This window comes from Eschrichtius robustus, chromosome 8 (genome assembly GCF_028021215.1).
Source record: "Eschrichtius robustus isolate mEscRob2 chromosome 8, mEscRob2.pri, whole genome shotgun sequence".
NCBI lineage: Eukaryota > Metazoa > Chordata > Mammalia > Artiodactyla > Eschrichtiidae > Eschrichtius > Eschrichtius robustus.
In genome coordinates, this window is record NC_090831.1 from 59,982,241 (window position 1) to 60,005,616 (window position 23,376).

General features: G+C 40.8%; 1 protein-coding gene across 1 annotated transcript in view; it reads right to left on the reverse strand.

The window, feature by feature from the left end:
• The window catches only part of TSPAN13 (tetraspanin 13), a 31,084-nt gene extending 13,038 nt beyond the window's left edge, over positions 1 to 18,046 (reverse strand). Inside the window, exon 1 of the mRNA XM_068550561.1 lies at positions 17,815 to 18,046. Within this exon, the coding sequence (XP_068406662.1) occupies positions 17,815 to 17,877 (63 nt within the window). The 5' untranslated portion in view covers positions 17,878 to 18,046. The remainder of the gene's footprint in view (positions 1 to 17,814) is intronic.
• Positions 18,047 to 23,376: the final 5,330 nt, after the last annotated feature.

Genomic DNA, 23,376 nt, shown 5'->3' on the forward strand with positions numbered 1-23,376 from the left:
ACTCACTCAAATGGTTCTTTACTCAAATGTGTAATTTTTTATAAGTGTAGTCATTGTTTATCAGACACAATTTTTAAATGCCTTGGTATGTAAAACTTCTTATATGTATAGACATACAAGTAAAATGGCTAAATACGGACAAATACAGCAGCTATTTGTATTTTTATCCATTTATTATAAAGCAGCAAAACTTGAGAATGAAAGCAACTATCTGTAGCACGATAGGAACAAGTTATGGAGTTATATGGACTTGATGTTCTCCACTGAATTAGTACACAGAGGAAGTTTTTCTTTTTAGAGGGAGAAGAAGAGGATAAACTTCTCACAAATACTGCTACCCAGCCATTAGTTCTCCTCATTTTCTCAACTGCTTCTTCTCAGCAGATCCACTTGCTTCTGTCCCATTTTTATCAACTCACAGTCTTCTCACAACTTCAAACAATCTTGGATTGAGAAAAAGTCCTTGGGCCCATCACAAATGAGCTTATTTCTGACTTTGTTATACCCGAATATAACACATTTCCTTTCACAAGGTGTAAAAGGCAGAAGCCTGAAGGAGGTGTCAAGGAAGGAGAGGAAGATAATGCTGGAGGGGCCTCACCTCAGTGGGGGAGAGGGCAATGCTTAGCATACTCAACAAACACTGAAGATGGTCCACAGTCTCAACACATCAGAGTAACTTGCTGTATTGGTCAGGGTTCTCCAGAGAAACAGAACCAACAGGATATATATTGAGAGAGACTAAGAGAGAGAGAGGAGATTTATTTGAAGGAACTGGCTGATGTACTTGTGGGGTCCACCAAGTCCAGAATGTGTAGGACGGGATGACAGGTTGGAAATTCTGAAACGATTTCAGCGATGCAGTCTTGAGACAGAATTCCTTCTCCTTTAGGAAACGCAGTCTTTGTTCTTAATGCTTTCATATTTCATATCGTACATGAGGCCCATGATTACTTAAACTCAACTGAGTATAAATGTTAATCACAACTAAAAAATACCCTCAGAGCAACATCTAGACTGATGCTTGAAAAAGCATCTTGGCATCACAACCCAGCCAAGGTGACATATAAAATTAACCAACACTTGCCAGCTTCAAGTCCTGGGTGTGATGCCTATTTACTAACTTAATTAAATTCAGGGGCAGGACATTTACTCTATATTTCTTTGAGTCTTAAGGCCAAAAAGATCAGAAGCGTGAATAATATGACACATAAAATTCTTCTAATCCATAGTTTTAAAGAATCCTTTGGGAATTATACCAAATCCTCAACAACATTAATGAAATTCTTACCACGAGTTAAATATTCATCAACAAATGGTTAGTGCCCACTACACATGGAAGCCAGAGACAAGATACCCCTTAATACTGAAATTTAAATTCATATAATTTTCATGCGGAACACAATATGTTCCTTTGATTTTTTTTTCCAACCATTTAAAAATGTAAAACCATTCTTAGTTGGCAGGCTGTACAATAATAGGCAATGGAATGGATGTGGCCCATGGGCTGCAGCTTGCTGACTTTCATTCTAGAATTCAATGTAGGAGAGAATGAAAAACTACAATGGGACAAATCATTGCTATGTCAGAGATTTTTACAAAGTGGGTCAGAGTAGAGAACAATAATCAAAAATATCCAGATAAACAGGACACATCAAAGCAAAGGAACCATAACAGAACACATAGGAGGCTGAAAATGACCCCAACTGAATATTACCATATACAGCAAAAGAATGAATGCTGTATCCCATGGCAAAAGATGTGACTCAATTAAGGGTCTAAAAGGGACAAGCTTATCCTGGATTATCAGGCGGCCTCTAAGTGTCATCAAAAGTATCCTTACGAGGCTTACGAGGGCTTCCCTGGTGGCGCAGTGGTTGAGAGTCTGCCTGCCAGTGCAGGGGACACAGGTTCGAGCCCTGGTCTGGGAGGATCCCGCATGCCGCGGAGCGGATGGGCCCGTGAGCCACAATTACTGAGCCTGCGCGTCTGGAGCCTGTGCTCCACAACAAGAGAGGCCGTGATGGTGAGAGGTCCGCGCACCGCGATGAAGAGTGGCCCCCACTTGCCACAACTGGGGGAAGCCCTCGCACAGAAACGAAGATCCAACACAGCCATAACTAACTAACTAAATAAATAAATAAAATAAAATAAAAAAAAAAGTATCCTTACGAGAGAGGCAGAGGGAGAGTAGAGACAGAGAGAGAAGACAGCAATATAAAGACAGAGGCAGAGGGTGATGTGACCACAAGGCAAGGAATGCTGGCAGCCAGCAGAAGACAGAAGAGGCAAAGTGGCAAGGAGGCAAGGAACAGATTCTCCCCTAGGGCCTTCAGAGGGAGTGCAACCCTGTCAACGACTTGATGGTGAACTTCTGGCCTCGTGAACTGTTAGAATAGCTTTCTGCTGTTTTTAAGGCACCATGTTTGTGGTAATCTGTCACAAGCAGCCCACACAAAACAGTCCTCGCATTTGCAGATGAACAAGTCAGGAATGCATGTTACAGAAAGCTGCCTGATATTTTACCATCAACGTAATCCTTACCATATAGCTGGAGTGAATTATTCAGGTATCCCTTGTCAGTACCCTCCCAGCAAACCAAATCCTTTATTTACAACAGCAGCATTTCAACAAAAGGAGAAAACTGCTCTCTGCTCTCTCAGCTACCCAACTTACAGGCTTATTAATAATGAGAATCTTTCCCCCTTTGAAAAATAATGTCTATAACTAAAAAGGGGGTAGGGCACTTTATCACTTCTATAAGAAGTTCTAGCTTCCAGACTAGGCTTTATGCTGTTACTGAAAACATTATCTAGAACATTCACAAGTATCTTTGCTCTGATTTTTTTTTTTTTCTAGGTAGGGGAAGAAAAAGGCTACACCCTTCTATGTACCTCTCTCTCAAGAGTATTCCTCACCAAGTTAGCTCTGCTGTGTCTCTAATATAGTTTTAGTCTATCCCCATCACTGATACTAGGCACCTCTCCTTCAAAAACATTTGAGAGGGTGTATCACTTTCTTATTGTCGTTTTAACAAATTAGCACAAGCTTAATGGCTTAAAACACCACAAAAGTACTCTCTTGTAATTCTGGAGGTCAGAAGTCCAACACGGGTCTTCCAAGCTAAAATAACAGTGTCAGTAAGACTTCATTCCTTCTGGAAGCTCTAGGGGAGAATCCATTTCTTTGCCTTTTCTAGCCTCTAGAAGCCACTTGCACTCCTTGGCCAGTATATCCCCTTTCTCCATCTTCAAAGGCAGCTGTGTTATATCTTCAAATTTCTCAGACTGCAACCTGCTTCTCTAAGCACATCACTTTCTCTGAGTATAAGCCACCTACCTCCCTCTTATACAGACCTTTATGATTATATAGGGCCCCCAGGTAACCCAGAATAATCGCCCATCTCAAGATGCTTAATTTAATCACATCTTCAAAGCCCCTTTTGCTATATAAGGTCACATATTCACAGGTTCTAAGGATGAGGATGTGAACCTTTGGTGGGAGAGGAGTATTACTCATCTTACCATAGAACTTGGGCAACTGAGTTACCCACGTAACTGAGTCCTTCCTGCTACTCGTACTTTAAAATATTGAAAAAGACTTAACATTTTATTTAAATATTTAGCTGAGGGACTTCCCTGGTGGTGCAGTGGTTAAAAATCCACCTGCCAATGCAGGGGACATGGGTTCGAACCCTGGTCCGGGAAGATCCCACATGCCACGGTGCAACTAAGCCCGTGCGCCACAACTACTGAGGCTGCGCTCTAGAGCCCTCAAGCCACGACTACTGAAGGCCGTGCAACTAGAGCCCGTGCTCCGCAACAAGGGAAGCCACCGCAATGAGAAGCCCGCACACCGCAATCAAGAGTAGCCCCCGCTCGCCGCAGCTAGAGAAAGCCCGCACGCAGCAACGAAGACCCAACGCAGCCAAAAATAAATAAATTAATTATTAAAAAAAAAAAACACTATATATTCTCTGTGGTTGATGACCAGATCAAATTGTCATATATAAACACGCATAGAAATGATGTATGTTGATTTTAGGATAGTGAGTACAATACTTTTGGTGCGGATTGGGAAAGGGAACAGAGAGGGGCCCTTTAGCTGTACTATAACTTTGAACCTCTTAAAAAGAGACATAGCAAAACACTGGCATTTGTGAAATCAGGCTGTTGGGATCACATGAGTACACGATATTACTTTCTGTGCATATAAAGCATTTCCAAGTTACAAGTAGCCTGAAAATGTAACAACCCTTTTCTTACTGGAACACCAATATTAAATTCTTCCGCTTTGCTTTCCTCTGTAAATTTGTCCAACTTGCCTCACCCAGCCTTTGTTCCCACAATTCCCTAAACATGGCTATTCGCATCAACATATTCTCATTTGTCTCTCAAATATTTCACATTAATTCCCAACTGTGCATCTCCAGGTACTGTCCACATTCTCCCCTACAATTTGCACCCACTTAAGAAAAAGGAAGGCTTTCAAATGAAGGTGGTAGAGACCTGAAGACAGTAGGCAGTAATTCACTGACTCTCCACTTGTTTATAACAGAAAGTGAAGCTCTAGGTCTGTCACACTTGGGTAGACTCACGTGTGCATCTTGACACCACCCTATCACCTCCTTCTGGTACCCGACTCCTAAATACACATTCTCATTTGTAACGTGGAAGAGAACATGATTTAACGGTCCAATCAAAAACAAATTTTGCATTTATTACCACAACAGAGAAACTGTCCAAACATAAACTTACTTAAGTGACTCAATTTTCTAATAAACCCCCAAAATATGTTTGGTTTTTTTTGTTTTTTGGGTTTTTTTTAAACATTTATTTATTTATGGCTGCGTTGGGTCTTCGTTGCTGCATGCAGGCTTTCTCTAGTTGCGGTGAGCAGGGGCTACTCTTCGTTGCGGTGCGCGGGTTGCTCATTGCAGTGGCTTCTCTTGTTGCGGAGCATGGGCTCTAGGCGCGCGGGCTTCAGTAGTTGTGGCACGTGGGCTCAGTAGTTGTGGCTCACAGGCTCTAGAGCGCAGGCTCAGTAGTCGTGGCGCACAGGCTTAGCTGCTCCGCAGCATGTGGGATCTTCCCGGACCAGGGCTCGAACCCGTGTCCCCTGTATTGGCAGGCGGATTCTTAACCACTGCGCCACCAGGGAAGCCCTGTTTGGTTTTTTTAATAGAGCAAAATTGAAAACAACATAAATGTTTTTGGGTGTGACTGCTGTCTCTAACACACTGTAACAAAAATCCCCAAGTACTCATAATTAACTTTTCAAATTAGAAACAACACCTAACGTTTTATGATATGCCTCTAATTAGATCTGATTATCAGTGTTTCTTTAACTTTTACTAAGAAGGAGCCTTTTAAAGATAATAATGAAGCAATTCATTTCTGAATAGTGGTAATTGTATGTTATGGTTGGTTTGTAATTTTGAAGAGAATGGGATTATGTGAAATCTTCCAAATGAGTGATACAAAAATTACGGATTCCAATAAAATTCTAACTGTATAATTAAAAAGCCTGCTTGTCACTAGAACCTGGTAGACAAAGGAACTGCATGAATTTTTTGTTTAATAATAACAACAGTTTCCTTATGAGACCAATGGTAATAGAAAGTAAATTTAGACCTGTGACAAATAGTTTCCTTCCTTTGGGAGACAGAAGGCTGATAAAAACAAATTATGGATCTGTTAACTTGTTGATAGCGATGTTTTTTATGAACAGGAAGCGCCAACCTTTCCTGTTTTCTCTTTAAAACAAAGAAAAGTGAATCATACAAAAAAGAGCTTTTAAAAGAGAGAGTACAAAGGCTAAAATGAAAAGCCACGCCAAGGCAAGATTATAAAAGTGTCTACAACTGGTATTGCTTCCCCAAGCAAACCCTTAAAAAAGGAGGTGGTGGCAAAACTACTAGTGCGCACATGGATAGATTCTTTTTTTAAAAAAAATTTATTTATTTTTATTTTGGGCTGCATCGGGTCTTAGTTGCACGGGATCTTTCATTGCGGCGCCCTGGCTTCTCTCTAGTTGAGGCTCGTGGGCTCAGTAGTTGCGGTGCGCGGGCTTAGTTGCCCCGCGGCGTGAGGGATCTTAGTTCCCCGACCAGGGATCGAACCCGCATCCCCTGCATTGGAAGGCGGATTCTTAACCACTGGACTGCCAGGGAAGTCCCATAGATTCTGATGAAGGAGGGCACTAGCGGCACAAAGCTATCTGGCCAGTGACCTTAACCGAGTCCCTTCATTTTATAGGTGATAAATCAGAGTAGCAAAATGACGTGCCCAATGACAGAGGCAGAACTGTGGCAACCTTTCTGTTTGGTGCATTTTTTTCTTCCTGTAGGACCATATCATAGTGCCTAGCAACATAGTTAAGTAATTTTTAACATCGAGATATAATAGTAAAGACAATATTATAATGCATAAGAAACTGTAGCTCTTGCTTCGTAGCCAGGTTGATATAGCTTTGATTAGCGTCTCCTTGACTGACTCCCTATGAGATCTGGTTGCACAATCATGTATAAACGAACAATAAGGTCCTCACTCATACGACTTTGCTATTAGTTAACTACCAAATCCTTGCTTATTCATTTTGCGCTTATTTTTCTTTTACCCGACCTAGAAAATTTGTCACATATGCCGACATTCATATACAAGCACACAGTGCATTGCCTGGAGTAGGGGAGCAAGAAATCCTAGTCAGGATGAACAGTCTTTATCTTTGAGATCACTCCAGCAAATAAAATTATTTAAAACTAATAAACATGTATTTATGCACTTTTTGGATCAATAGCACGCAATGCCACTCCGGAAGAAAGAAAAAAAATGTTGTGCATAATGTTCTTTACAATCTAGCTTAAGTAGGTGTTGAAGCATTAAACCACTACAGTAGGCCTTTCAAATGATGGAGTTGCTAGAACATTCTAGAATTAGGAATAGAAGATTCAAATTCCTACTCAGAGGACAAATGATCTCTGTAGGGGACATACGGTGTTTTTACAACCCAGCACATACATTTCTTATAAAACCCGTAATCATAGTGTCTCACTGGCCCCCTCCAACCACTGCCAGCAGCAATCATGGTTGCTCATCCTCCTACCCACAGTGATTGGTTCATGGGTTGGGTCCATAAGCCAACAGGGTTAATTAGTATGTCCCATATGATCATACAGGAATATTGAAAGAGGAAAAAAAGGGTTCCTCTGGTATAGCAAGCCATAAGGACAATTAAAATTGATTCTGCCAGTGGCCATCTTGCACATGGAAAGTTCTGGCCTCAAAAAGAATCTACGCAGAGGCAAGCTGGGCTGAGAAGTGGATAGAAGGAGCAAGAGAGTTCTGACCTTTTCTGAGCCCCTTGATCCAGCCATACTTGGTGATCCAACTATTGAATCTCCCAATTATATCCTTCTAAGAGTTTGTGTTATCTCGCCAACACATTCTTTTAAGTTCATTTATAACTTATAAAGAATTCTGGTTAATGCAAGCTTCATCTTGCAAGTGTTTATCGTAACATTTTTAATACTTGCAAACTTGCAGTGACCCTGTCTACCTTCCCCACTGTGACCACCTTCCCCACCTAGACTAACTCTATATCCTTCACCTTGTCAATGGGCTTTTACAAAATATGAGCACTCCCTTTTAGCCTAAAAGACCAACCTGAAACTTTTTACTGTAAGGACCAAACGAGAAGGGACTCAATGAGCCAGAGAAATGTCCTAGGCCATCTCCCTCCTGCAAACACCCTCCCCAGGCTTACCAAATTGAACTCTAGCCTCAATTTTACTGCTGAGCAGGTCAGTGGTTGCCTGCAAATTGGGAGCAAAGGTTATGTGGCAGGAGAGAGGGATTACAAAGGAGGATAAGGAAACTTTCGGGGTTGATATGTTCAAGGTCGTGAATGCAATGATGGGTTCACAGGTGTATATATGTGTCACAACTTTATCAAATTTATACTTCAAATATGTGCAGCTTATTGTATGTCATTAATACCCCAATAGAACTATTCTAACACACACACACACACACACACACACACACACACACACACAGAGCTTTATGAGGAAAAGCATTTTACAGCGTTATCCTTCTTCCAGCAGGGAACAAATCCTAATGCCTAGAGTTGCAGATGTAATTGGGTGACAAAGAAGAAAGTCACATACCAAGGATGGTAGGGCAGGATAACTGGGACCTTGATAACATGCTTGCATTGTGCACCTTCTCTAGATTACCTACTTCTAGACATCTTGCTACGTGAAAATAACAGAGCTTACTATTTGAAGCAGCAGTAGCTGGGTTTCTATTACCTGCAGCTGGACTCTATTCCTAATATGGTAGTCTTTGATGGTCTTTAATTTAAAGCCAATAGATCAGGTCATTCCCATGCCGGCTATCTTTTGTTCCTAATCTCAGAATAAAGTCCAAACACCAGGCTGACAAATCCAAGAATGTGAAGGGCCTGGCTTACCTCTCGAGGTAACTCATTAGCCACTATTCCCCACCTCCAGTCATACTTTGAATTCTTCTAATGAGCCCTCTACACTTTGAGTGCCATACAGTCAAAGCACATGTCGACCTGATATTCCTAGCATGTGGCTAAGTGCCTGGTACAGGAGAGGTACTCCAAATACACTGCAGACTGAAAGAGCTCATGATCTTGTTCATTATGCTTTAGGGATAGGCAAATGCTTATTCCCTAACCTAATCAATATTTGGGGTGAAGAAATCCAGCCTAATGGTGTCCCAGATTATTCTTTCTCTATATAACCTATAAAAGAGAGTTTCATTCTTTCACCAAATATCCACCACATTGCAGAAACAACATGCAAAGAGAGACCTGAATCATTTCTAGAGCAGCTACATTTTCTGAGCATCCAAATTCTACCAGGGTAAGTGAATTGCTTTGAGGACGAAAGAGGAACGTAGAACATTTGAAAAAACTGGATGCGATTCTGCAGTTAAATCATTCAAAAATGTTTTGTCAGCACTAAAGCAAGAGAGAAGACGTGATGATAGTGGAGGGTAAGAATCTTAAAACAGTAATAAGATTTAAAAGGACTATACCACGAAAATGTAATACAGCATCCACCGATACATTAAAAACTAAGGCCCCAGACCTCTCCATGTCATAAGAGTAATTACACTTGACACTGAACTCTCCCTCTGAACTTCTGCCTAATGTGAAAAATTGAAGAACAATCCAGTGATTATCAAGCATGTGTTTCTCTGATACCAAATATCTGGATGGAAATTTGAAAATTCTGTAAATAATCTGGATATTGCTAAATACCCAGACATTTAGTGTTGAAGCCAAGACCGCAGTTCTTCGTCTCATTTTCATTCCTCAAATGATACAAGGAAGGCTGATGAGCTGTTGTCACATAGTTTTCTTCTCTATGTTCTCCTTGGTGCCAAGCAGATTGCTTTATACTTACAAGGCACAGAATACATCATATATAATATCTGCTGGGAAGAAATTATATAAAGAGAATCAAAAGTAAGGCATCCTGACTTGCCATTTTCCAAGGATAACGAGTTTGAGGTAGCACTCACAGCTGCCAACAAAGTTTCAACCCCACCCTACATCTTCCTTCTTCAGAGCAGTTTTGGGATACAAGAAGTGGAATTATGGGCAAAACAGCCCTGCACTGCCACCTTCATTCAATCAACTAAATGCCAACCATATGGCAAGGCTGTGCTGGGCATTCAGGAAAGCCGGAGTGATTGGGACACGGTCATTACTGTTGAGGGACATATAGTCTATCATAAGACAAAATAAAAGGGTAATTGCTTTTTTCAGTGACTTCTTCATTGATCAACCTAAGAATCATGTCTTAGTCCTCATCTTACTTAGCAGCATTTGACACAGATGTTCAACTCTGCCTCCTTAAAATGATGTGCATTTGGCTTCTAAGGCACCCGCCTCTATCAGGTTTTCCTCCTATCTGACCGGCCATTCCTTCTCAGGCTCCTTGGCTGGCTCCTCCTTGTCTCCGAAAACTGTTATTATAAGAGTGTCCTTGGTTCAGTTCACAGATCACTGCCCTTCTCTACCTATCCTCACTAACTGGTTGATTTCATCTAATAGCAATTCTAAATACCACTCTCTACATTGATGGCTCCCTGAATTTCAACCTCCAGCTATTCCTCTCCCCTGAACTCCACTGTTATTAGACTACCTGCCATCTGACATCTCCACTTGGGTATCTGATTGGCATCACATCTAATACTGAACCTCTTATTTTCCTTCCAAAGCCTGGTCCACCCACAGTCTCCCCATTCCTGTTAATAGCAGATTCAGCAAGCCAGTTGTTTAGGCCATAAATCACAAGTAATCTGTGACTGGTCTCTCTCACATCCCATTCTCATCCATGAGGAAATTATGTTGGCACCACCTTCAAAATACACCCAAAATCTGACTATTTCTCTTACTTCCATTGCTATAATATTGGTCCAAACCTCCATCATCTTTGCTTCAATTACTGCAGTAGCCTTACAGGTGATCTCACTGTTTCTACTTTTGCCATCTATAATCTATTCTCAATTCAGGAGCCAGACAAACTTTTAAATGAAAATCAGTCCCAAAGCCACCAATGGCTCCCCATTTCCCTTGGTGTAAAAGTTCAACTCCTTCAATCTGGGTCCCAGAAACTCTCTGACTCATTTCCAACCACTCCACCCACCCCTTGCTCACTCTGTCCCAGCCACAGGAGTCCTCTCTGTCCCTTGCATAAATCAGAAATACTCCTTCAGGATCTTCTCAAAGGCCGTTCCCTCCACTGACGTTTTCCAGATGTCTGTCCTTCATCTCCTTCAAGTTTTTGTTCCACTGCTGTCTTACCGAGAAGGCTAATCCCGACCACCACATATAAAAATATGCCCTTATCCTCCCCTACACCCCCCAATGCCCCACTGTGCTTCAGCCTTCTTACTCCATTTTTCTCCAAAGCATTTTACCTTCTAACATGATGTATAACTTATTTGCTTATTTGCTTATCCTCTACCTTCCCCCCCAAACGTAAGATCCATGAAGGCAGGAACTTTTGGTTTCTTTTGTTCACTGCTGCTGTTGCTTAATTAATATTATTGGAATGAATAAAAGAAAAATTATTTGGTTCGTCTTAACAATATGTTTATATTAGACTAATAATAAAAAATTAGACTAATAATATAAAGAACCCTAGCCAACTATGATTCTAGTACAATTTTACGGAAAGCTGATTTGTTCACGGGAAAGGTTACAGGAAAACCTCAGATGCATAGGAGAGCTTGGCCAACAATGGGAGAGAAAAGAGAAAAGAGTGTTTCGAGAAACATATTAGATTCTACAGTAGACAGATAAAAGCAATTCCTATTTATTATTTTTAACCCAATGCTAATTTTCATGTCTTAAAATATTTGGCTGTCTTCTAGATTTAATTTTGATCAAATTATCCTGTTTATGCAAGCTTTCATTAGGTATGTTTTACCTCTGGTGAAAAGGGAGCAGCCAATTCTGCAAATTCCATTCAAGAAGTATTTAGAGAGTATAAGCTCTGTGCTAAAAAAAAAAAAAAAAAAAAATGCTACAAACCAAAGGATGCAACAAAGAGAAAGCTATGATCTCCGCCAATAAAAGGTGGATAGTCTAGCTGGGGAAAAAGCAAACACAAAGCAACCTATAGTATGGAGCATTGGTATGGTTAATGGCAAAGACAGAGTAAAATAAAATCTTACAACACTGACTCTCAGCCCTCACTGTAATTTAGAATTAGCTAGGAAGATTTTAAAAAGGGTTTTTTTAACCAAAAAATCACATGTCTCCTCCCTCTCGCTGAATCCTGATTGAATTAGTCTGGGGTGGCACTCAAGTAGTAAGATTGATTCCCAAGTGAAAATTTAAGGAAACAATTCTTTCTGACTTAAGAAACGGGAGGCTTTATTTGAGTAGTTTTACAAAGACAGAGCAAGGTATTAGAGGTCAAGAGCAGAGGATCAGCAAAGACAGGCAACAAAGGGCAAAATGTCTGGGGAACCCTCTGTGGCTGAAACATACGAAGAGATGCACACGGGAAGAGCGGATGGTGAAAGATCTTGAATGGCATGCTAAGGAATTTGGGTTTATTCTCTGAGTTTTCATCCACTATTACAAGTGCATTATTCATTTTACAGTGACAAGATAATATGGAGGAACAATTCAGGTGAAATGTGATAAGAAGGAAGACGAACTAAACCTAGCCTGTCTTCACCAGTAATTCATATGTGTTTGAGGTGATGATGGCCCACTTTTAACCTACCTAAAACTGTATGCAAATTAAACCACTGAGATGTTCAAATCTCACTTTTCAAATGTAGGCTGAAATACAATTATTCTCCTAATAAATTTTCCTTCTTTGTAAAAGCCTCTTAATTATGTTGTTAAACTTTGTGAAAGAAAATAACCTCATTTCAAGTAAGAAATGGCATAAACAGCACATTTCGGTAACTGTTTTTTAAAATCAAAAGTTGGGAAATTTCACAAACGTATTTAGCACAAAGGCCGACTATAAACACCAGCTCGACAGCATCGTGTGGAAATTCCAGGTTCTGTAAACAGTGAATCATTTTAAAATTCAAAATCCAAGTAAATATTCAGCAACCACTTAAATATTTTAAATTCACTCAGTAGTTTGAACAAGGGCTGAGAAATAACATAAGCCTAACCGCACATTAAAATATTAAACAAGAATAACTTGAAAAATAATGATCAGAATTTTGAAAAATGTCAAATACAATAATTTGAAGGCAATTACAATAAGCAGATTTTTTTCTTTGGCTGAAGTATTTCATTTATTTTGGAGTAGAAACTGAACAAAATTATACTTTTCCAGCCCTCTAATGACCAGAATAGGACTTTAAAAAATGTACAGGAAAATCGTTCCAAATTTATACTCACCATACCTCAGTCATTTTTTTCTTACAACTGAAAGATTAATATTACTGTTTTGAGGGTATGAACTCTTGCCCCCGTAGGGCCTGCTTGAGTTAACACCAGCCTGTAAGTGTTAGAAATCCCAGTAGCTTGAAAACCTTTCCATTGTAACATACAGGTTTGTAATTCAGATATTTAAAATAATTCAACTTTTTCCACGAAGCTGTAACAACTTGCTCTTTTTTCTATAGCACATCCAAAGCATTTATCCACATTCTCTCCTTTTATCCTAACAACTCCACAAGGGAAGAATGAAAAATATCATCACCAGTTTATAAATGAAAAAACTGAAACTCAGATAGCAACGTTTGCCCAAGGTTAAATTCCAAGCAAGTTGTAAAGTTGGTATTCAAATTTAGGTTTCCTTCCGAAACCCAGCTGTTTTTCTCTCCATAGACTGTACACACATATATATATATATATATTTTTAATCTGCTATGTTTTACCTATTTTACGACAACCTCAATTTCAGAGATACCTAAAACGCAAATAAACATATGCCTTAGAATGAATGTAAATTGGTGTAATTTTTGACTGCATGGAGATTTTTTCCCCAAAGCAACCCAAGATATAGAAAAAATATTGCAAAAAATCAACAGAAACAAACTTAGATTTTAGAAGAATAAATATAGACTAAGAAACAAAACTGAAACTTCTGAAATGACCCCTATTTAAAGACCACGAGTTATTTTCTCTTCCTTAACGTTCTTAATTAAAACTATTCATACACACAAACACACACACACACACACATACATATAAACAGAAGTCGATTCCTAGAAGTCTTTTCTTCTCTGCTTAAGAAGCACGAGGAGACATATTCAAAATGTTACATATTTTAAATTATTTATTTATTTATTTATGGCTGTGTTGGGTCTTCGTTTCTGTGCGAGGGCTTTCTCTAGTTGCACCAAGCGGGGGCCGCTCTTCATCGCGGTACGCGGGCCTTTCACTATCGCCGCCTCTCTTGTTGCGGAGCACAGGCTGCAGACGCGCAGGCTCAGTAGTTGTGGCTCACGGGCCTAGTTGCTCCGCGGCATGTGGGATCTTCCCAGACCAGGGCTCGAACCCGTGTCGCCTGCATTGGCAGGCAGACTCTCAACCACAGCGCCACCAGGGAAGCCCCCTCAAAATGTTACATATTTTAATATAACACTTATTTCATACCTCCTAAAATTCCCCACAAATCACTAGGAATAATTATTTAAAGTTATCTTTCACTTTTTGTCAAAATACTTTCAATCAAAATTATTTTAAAATCAACGATTAAAAATAAAATAGACCGTTTTCCCAAAGCAGTTTTCACTTGTGTTTATATCCTGAACAGTATCAAAAAGACCAAGCTATTTCCACACTTCCCCAATTCAATCATACCTTCTTCTCCAACCCACAAAGACCTACCCTAGTCCTAAATTTTGTGGCACCTAAAGTCAGTCCTTCCTTTATATAGCATTAATTTTTCCACTCCATAAATCCCAACTAGATCCTGTCTTCACATAGGAGGTATTTGCCTTTGTATGTGTTTATTATTTCCCACAGTTCTCAGCAGAATGCACACAGTAAGCAAATGTTTATTGACTGAAGAAAGCTCTTGAGATCATATGTAGAGAAGATAATGAATGCAAAAGAGGCTTCGTAAGGCATGTTGATTTCAAAGCCCAGTTTGGTTCACTGCTGTATTCCCAGACTGAGAACAGTGCCTTGCACACAGTAGACACTCAATAAATATTTGTTGAGTGAAGAAACATTCAGTTTCTATAAATGTAGGAAGTTCTAGAGCAAGTCACTCTCTTTTGTATAACACCATGAAAGTGCATGAAGAAACCGTAGCTTCTCCCTTTCCTCCCGTATCTATAAACTGTTGATATTCACTACACTAGGGAGTCTATTAATTAAAACAACCAAACCATAAACAACAACAAAAATCAGCCACGCCTTTGGCTAGTGATCAAAAATCCACGACAAGTTTGGGCGATGTTCAATCCAACCTATTTTAATGACATGCTTTCTGGACTGGTCACGAATTCTGCCCTAATCTCAAGGTCATAAGCAGGCCACCTGAGCATGTGGACAGTTAAGCTGCCCTAAATTCCTCAAGAAAATGCTTCAGGGCAAGAGTGATGACTCAGAGCAGACCATGGCCTTTACACCTGCCACACCCGTATGCAATCCTGGCTTTACTAACACTTTTAGAAATAATCTCAGATTCAATCCCACAACTTTGAGCTTATTTTGGAGGCAGTGACCCAGGTGGGACTGGAACCTATAAAGGGTCCTCCTATTCATGCCTTAAAAAGAAATGTCTCCCAAGTCTTCAGCCTTAACCCTGCCCCCAACCACTTCACATTTCCCATCTTAAAATGTTAAGGTGAAACCAGGGAAGATACAGAATCTAAATAATAGCAATGGCACATTTTCAGCATCTATTTAAGACCTGGTTCAACGTTTACCTTTCATTCATTTCCAGTTTAAACTGCTGAACTCATCTAAACTTGTTCACAATGTGTAAGCAGTAGACACTAATTCATTTTAAGAAATATCCTTTTTCTAAAAAGCCTGAGGGCTTCCCTGGTGGTGCAGTGGTTAAGAATCCGCCTGCCAATGCAGGGGGACACGTGTTCGAGCCCTGGTCCCGAGCAACTAAGCCCGTGTGCCACAACTACTGAGCCTGCACTCTGGAGCCCGCGAGCCACAACTACTGAGTCCCACACGCCTAGAGCCCGTGCTCCGCAACAAGAGAAGCCACCGCAATGAGAAGCCCGCGCACCGCACAAAGAGTAGCCCCCGCTCGCCGCAACTAGAGAAAGCCCACGCGCAGCAACGAAGACGAAACGCAGCCAAAAATAAATAAATAAATAAATTTTAAAAAATAAGTAAAAAGGTTTAGATTTAAAAGGGTCAACCATCTTTATGGTCCTGTGAATTTCCAATTAATTTTTACTACAGAGCTATTAAAATCAATAGAATACACTCTGAAGGTCAATAATTTAGAACAGATATAAAAGTCTTATATAATATGCTCCTTCAGAATTACCTTTCTCTTTGCTTTCCGGATACACAAGAGATACAAGTAGAAATGACATATCTCAAAAGCAACAGAACCGGATTTTAAAATAACTTGCCTTTAGAAAAAAAGAATATATACGGCATATTAATCTATATAGACCTCCTCAGTGACGTAAGTATGCAACGCAGACATTCTACTGTGTGTAAGCAGATACTATAAGGTTAAACGTCTGGCAAACAGGTAACTAAATCATGAGGGGGAGGGGCAGAAGTCAGAGCATAAAATGGGGAACGTGAAGTTCTAAACAGGCCATTCATGCTAATAAAAGAAAATACCTGCAGAATTGGTCAGCTTTTACTTAATAAATAATCAATGTGATAGGCATGTTCAGGTGAGACAAAGGTGAATTCTGATCTGAAACTTGACATGGATCTCCGATTACAAGGACCTGAATCACCAGGTGGTCTAGAATTTTTCCCAAATCTAGGATTAGTGACATGTTGATTAGATTCCTACTAACTAGTCAGAAAGACATACTTTTTAAAGGTTTATGTCTTGCTTTCAAAGCTTTGCAACCATGTTCACATACAATGGAACAGTAATGCTAAAAGGACCCAGCCTCTCCCTCCTGCTGGGGACCACAGGCAGACTCCGCACTCCAAGGACGTAACCTAAGCTTGCACAGATGGCCTAGCTCTCTGCTAATGCACAGGAGCTGGGTTCGTTTTCAGGGTGGGTGCTGCAAAACAAACCCAGGTATATTTATAGAAGGGAGCAAGACTATGATGGAGGGATGATGACAGAAGATGAAGTTTCTTCCGCATGGTAAAGAAGCCTGTGGAAAGATCTGGATCCCACAGCCTGGGTTCCACTTCTTGACTCGCCAACTATCAACTATGTAAAGTTATTAAAGCCCTTTTCGGTCTATTATCTTACGTATAAAATTTAGACATTGCCCCTTGCCTCGGATGATTGTCAGAAAAAGGAAAGTGTATGTAAAATCTGGGACGCGGTAGGCAATCGGTAAATGGCAATCTACTCTCCCATCCTCCGGTTCACCCCGAATTGCCCCTCAAAAATTATAAACATACACTGCAGGGTTAAAACTAAAAAGCCCGAGCTGGTTGGCAGGGAAAGAAACAACCTGGGTGGAGGCTCGCTTATTTACTGGAGAATTTAGCTTAAAATGGATTTAGGATATTGATAAGAGGGGAGATACATGGAAAAAGCATCAGGTATAAGCAAAACTCCCCCTCCCCCAACTCCCGCTCCCCGCAAAAAGACATTCCTTTATGTAAGCACGAAACAAACTTCGGAAGCTGCGGATATCCTGTGAACCTACTCGGCGGCCTCAATTAAAATCACAGGCGCACGTAGAGCTAAACACGACGCACACCATCCATATGCCGCCTTGTCAGTTTCAGATCACGCTATTTTTGCAAAACTGTCCTCAAACCCGAGGCGGCTCCCGCCTCCAAATCCGCCCCAGATGGGTTTGGGAGCCAAGAGCGAGCTGCAGAAGGGATAAGGATGGGAAAGTGGAGATGTCTGGTCAAATAACTGAAAAACAAGGCGGTGGGTGAGGGGGCGGGGTAGAGCAATGGGGAAGAGACGCGGCCAGTGAGCCAGAAAGACGGCGGCTTCACAATGAAAGGAAGAGACTGCGACAGTCGCCGGCTCCTGGTCCCCGGCGGGGACGGATGGCGAGGCCGGGTGGGGGAGGCCAGAGCGTGGGAAGACAGAAAGGGGGTGCGGGATGAAGTGAGCGAGTCATTGGCCAGACAGGGAAGTCACAGAGCACCCGAGCAGGTGCAAAGCCCCCAGGCGGGGAGGAACGGGCTCGGGATACTCACGGTGTAGAGTAGGTTGAGCGCGCACAGGCAGTTCTTGGAACACGCGAAGCCCCCGCAAACCATCTTGGAGCCTGCGGTTTCCGGCAACTGCAGGTAAAGTCTGGCTCCGGCGGAGCCTCCAGGCAGCCTCTTTGTCCTTGCCTTCGGGGCCTGGCCGAGGCGGCGCAGCAGCGGGGACGCGGGGGGGAGCCCGGGGCTTGAGCAGGGGCTGCAGTGCGCGGCACGCCCGCGGCGGCTCCTACCCGCTCTGGAACCTGCGGCCGCAGCTGCTGAAGCACGAGCCCGAGCCCCGCCCAGCCCCCCCGCCTCGCCCCGCGCGCTGATTGGCCGCCGGCGGGGAACAAAGGTAGAAATATGCAAATAAATGCGCTCAGCTAGCTGGGATCAGGGAGCGGAGGGGAGGGGAGGGGAGGGAGGGGAGGGGCGGCCCCTAGGAAAGGAGGAAGGGGCGGAGGCCTTGAGGGAGAGTGCCTGAGGCCAGTGTGTGGCAGCGACCTCGCCGCGGGCTCCTGGGGAGCAGGTGAGGAGAAGAGGGCGGGACTCCACGGAGATCCACGCTGGCAGGGAGAAAGATGACAGCACCTCTCGGTTCTTGGCCCCAGCGGGTGACGTGGCACCATTTTGAATGAGATTTTAAAATTAAGCACCTGGCCTTGTTTGAATGAAGGAAAAAAGGAAGGAATGAAGCAATAAATGAATAAACGTGAACGATTTAAAAGAAAGAATGAAGTGGGGGAAAATGAAAGGAAGAAAATAAGTGAAAGAATAAACGGAGAGATGAAATCTCTGCTTTTCTCAGAAAATAGGTAAGGTATATGGCCCATAATTGTGACTCTTGTCAGGTCAGATGTATCCTACAGGGATTTGCAAAAATGCTGATAAACTTTATCATGCATGCAAAAGAAAATCAAGAGGGTTTTTTGTCTTCCAGTCCTGCATTTCAATAAGCTGAGGGTTCTTTCCCCACAGATAACTGAAAAATTTTAAATGACACAGTCTCCACCTGGGTCAATTCATTATCACTTTGAGTGTCTACTATAGAAATGCTTCATGTATCCTCAGATTCCTCACCTAAAAATTGGGATATTAACAGTATGTCAAGCGCTCTTTGCAGAGCGCCTGGCACAGTGTAAGGACTCAGCTAGTCCTTAATATATGTCAGCTAGTATTAATATATCTAACAGTTTTTGAAAACCTGCTGTGTTCCAAGCACTAAGCTAAGCCAATAAAGGTTTGGTTATTTCGTGGTGCCTTCTGCCAAAAAAGGTTCTTAGAGAGAAATATTCAGGTACTTATATGAAACCTAAGGGTTCATGCTGAGTAAGTTATGTGATAACAAATGATACTGTATATGTTAAATAAAATATTGCAGCTGATAAAAATAATTTGTCTTCTTGGAGTTGTCTGCTTCCTCTTCTAATCTCTCTTTACCTTCCCAGACCCGACTTCACCAAGAAAGCCACATTAATTCTTTAGCCTTGGTATTCCACATTAACCTTTTGTATACACCCAAATGAGTTCCTTTTTTTTTTTTTTTTTTTTTAATTTTTATCTGGAAAATGACTCTCAAACCCAAATAAAACTTTGTGGCTCAGCTTTCCATTTGAGAAGCCAGAGGCTTATTAAAGAAGAATTAGGGGGGAAATCTATTCTTCCTCTTCTCATTCCTGGATGTCACCAACGTTACTACCACTTCAACATAACTCAACCAACTGTGACAATTCTCTATTTGCTTTCTTCATAATACACTCTACTATCTGCCTGTGGGTTGAATCTCTTACTTTTTCTCCTAGGAATGTCCCCTATCAGTCAGGGGCCCAGCAGGAAGGAGGTGGCTCATTTAAATGACTGAGAAGAGTTTAATAAAGGGATTGTTTTGAAAAATATGGACAAGGTTAAAGGAAGCCAACAAAGGATAGTGAAGCAGCTCAGAGCTAGCAAGAGCAGGTAGTTATTATAATTCCCCTTAAGTCTGGGGGGCAATTTAAGGGAGCAGTTATGGAAACCAGGCAAGAGCTAAAGTTGTAGGAGGGTTGTATTAGGAGTTGCGGCCTTTAAGAGAGAAAACCAAGAAAGTACTCCAAATTGGAAAACAAAACAAGTGAACATAGCGGGATTCCGCCTTAGAATTTGGATGTAGAAATTTGCAAAAGACCATTTGCTCCCACCCTAACAAGAATGAGCTAGAAAAGCTACAGAATCATAGTTTAAAAAACAAAAAACAAAAAAAAACCTATCAGAAAACGAAACAAATGAACAAACAAAAAACAAATTCACAGATACAAAGAATAGATTGGTGGTTACCAGGGAAGAAAGGGGTGGGGAGGTAGGCAAAGTGAGTGAAGAGCATCAATTGTATGATGATGGATGATAATGAGACTTTTGGTGATGATCACTTTGTGGTGTATGTGGATGTAGAATTATAACGTTGTACACCAGAAATGTATGAAATGTTATATATCAATTTCACCTCAATTAAAAAAAAAAACCCTCTCATGGAACTGAGGAACCAAAGACATCTAAAGGAACTAAAATCCAAGAAGTAATAAGACATTCTCAGGAAGAAAAAGCCCACAGTGCTTTTATCTCTTATGGATTAGCTATAGAAAGAAGACTGCCATAGAGAGGGATAAAGAGAAACTAGCTGATCATTTAACCATCTTTTAATGTGGGTGTATGGTCTAGTGTGACAGTTTATAATCCAAAGATCAAAAGCCGCAGAGTGAGTGTACAACTACGTGCCAACTCTAACCCATGGGCCTTCACATAGTACAAGGATTTGAAGCTCTACAGGCTGTGGTCAGGCAAGAGTGCTCCCTCCCCAGCTATCTCAATGGGCACAAACATCCTCAAGTATGACAGTGGCTAAAAACAGATTAGGACAGGAAAGACGAAGCAATCTGGGTCTTTACCTAATCCAAATCAGTGGCTGCCAAAGGCTAAGGAATTAGCAGAAGAGAAAAATCTCTTTACAGTATACTGCAAGAGCCCTCCAAGTCTGGGTTAAAACAGCAAGAAAGGGAGAGGACTCATAAGGACATGAGTGAAAGCCAAGGACATGACAGAAGAGCAAAGAACACTCCCCAGCAAAAAAAAAAAAAAAAAAAAGTAACAGCCAAGTTGTAAAGCACATCTGAGGCTGAGAATGCTGATGGCTGAGCTGTAAAGTACAAAGAGATCTGTATGAGGCCTCCTTCCTATAAAAGGAAAATCTTGATTGTGCCCTCAAAAAACATTTGAAGCCAATGCTGAATTGAACCTAACTAAACCTGTAACAAATCCTGACCCAGCTCAACTATACTGCAGACTGACTTAGGCACCCGTAGTAGCAGCCTGGCAGAATAAAGGATGTACCAGTTTCTGCTGGTAAATATTATTTACTTTACTCTCAGTGTTCTTTTATACACACTACCTGACACACAATCAAAAATTATGAAAGACTTGGATGATCAAAAAAATTTGACCTATGGTCAAAAGAAGAAATGGTCAGTAGGTCCATTGGTCTGGTTCTCTAACCAGAGATGATCCAGATATTAGAATTATCAGACAGGCCCTGAAAACTCAACATGATAAATGTGTTAAAGGATTTAGTGGAAAACATACAGGAGCACATGGAGAATTTCAGCAGAAAGATAAAGATTACTGAGGGGAAAATGAAAATAAAATGAAAAATATAATCAGAGATTTTTGAAAATGTGATTTCAGCAGACTGGCTACAACAGAAGAAAAAAGTAAACTTGAAGATAAAAGAAATTATGCAAACTAAAACACAAAGATGGAAAGTGGGAAAATGGATCAGAGCATTTGATACCTGTGAGACAAAAATCCAGTAGTGTGTGTGTGACTATAGTTCCAGATGGAAAAGAGAAAGAAAATGGGGCAGAAGAAATATGTAAAGAGAAAATAATGGTCAGGAATTTTCCAAAGTTAGTAAGAGGTATCAACGCATAGGTCCAAGGAAGATCACCTCCACCATTCTCTACTAGTCAGGAGAACCCAAGCCTGACAAGTTTCAAAGTGAGGGGAAAGCAGACCCACCTCTTGATGGGAGGGTTACAAGCCACACTGCAGAAGAGCACAGAGGATGCTAGGTACTGTAGTATATCTTTGGAAAATAAAATCTGCCACAGGTAATGTCCTTTTTCCAAATTATGTTTTGGTATTGTGCCTTTGTCGACAAATTGCTGTTTTTGAGTGAGAAAAAAAAAAATAGGACATTGGACTGTAGTTCTTCTCAGAGAATTATATTGGAGACTAAGGTAAGAGACTGTTTATTTTGTTAAGTGGAAGAGGAAGTTTTATTTTTATAAAAGAAATTTGTCTTTGTCCAAAATCCATAGACTAGATCATTGAAATTTATTTTTAAAAATTGAGCCTCCTAGAAAACTGCTTTTTTAACTGTTTTTAAATAGGAATAACAAAGACAAACTAAATGTAATCAGTTTTACATATAATTTCTTAATCCTTAAATAAATCTTTAATATGAGATGAGTTTCTAACAATTTAGGAGATTGCTATACTCCTTTCTCCTTCTCCTTTGTTTTAAATGTGTTTTGTTTTGTTTTGTTTTTCACCTAAATCAAACAGAATTCTTGTGCATTAGTCCAGATTCTCTGAGAAGCAAACACCAAGACTGGATTAGATGTGCAAGAGATTTACTGGGAGAAACATCTGTGAGGGAAAATAGGGAAGGAGCTATAGGAGGCTAGGAGAGCTAAAAAAACACAATTCAGGTCTGACCTCTATGAAGGAGAGAGGGAAGGAAGGATAGAAGAGAGGGAGGGATAGAGGGAAGGAGGAAGGGAGGAGGAGAGGAAGGGAGGAGGAAAGGAAGGATGGAGAAAAGGGAGGGAGGGAGGAAGGAAGGAAAGTCTTAGACTGCAGTGCACTTTTTAAAAGCTTTGGCAAGGAAAGCAGGGAGTCTTCAAGCCAAAGCCAAATGTCAGAGACATCCAGCACAGCCTCTTGTAATGAGCCTGCCTTGGTATCCCTGCCACAGTAATTGGCTAGAAACATCAGCACAAATGCTGTGATGAATTTCAGAGTATAGCGTTGGGGCTGGCTTCAATTATGCTCCCACGAGAGATCTGAGAGGCGTGTTTTCTTGAAAAATAATTGTGACTACATATTCCCCTTCTGTCCTAAAAACATTTCTCTAGTCACATTTCAAACCATCTTTCAATTTTTCAGTCTTCATCATTTTACCATGGAAGGAAATTCTCTCACTTCATCTGGGTAATCTATTGCAGGTTTTAACAATCCTTATTTAAAAACTCTTTCTTTGTGGCTTAGGTTTAGCTTAACATGATCTTAATTTTTTTAATTCTGTTTTTCTATCAGTTCAGTTTAAGGTCAACATTTCTTTTTTAATAATTCAACACCAAGACTTGATTGTGTTCAACAAATCCTAAGTAAAATTACTCCTAAGCTATTGTACAGAACTTTTAACTATGTTACCAAAAGACTTTCTAGACTTCTCAGAAATATAAACATGAAATTGAGAAACATAAAATTGCTCATGCACAATTTATAGTCAAATAAAATATCAGTAATACTGCAAAT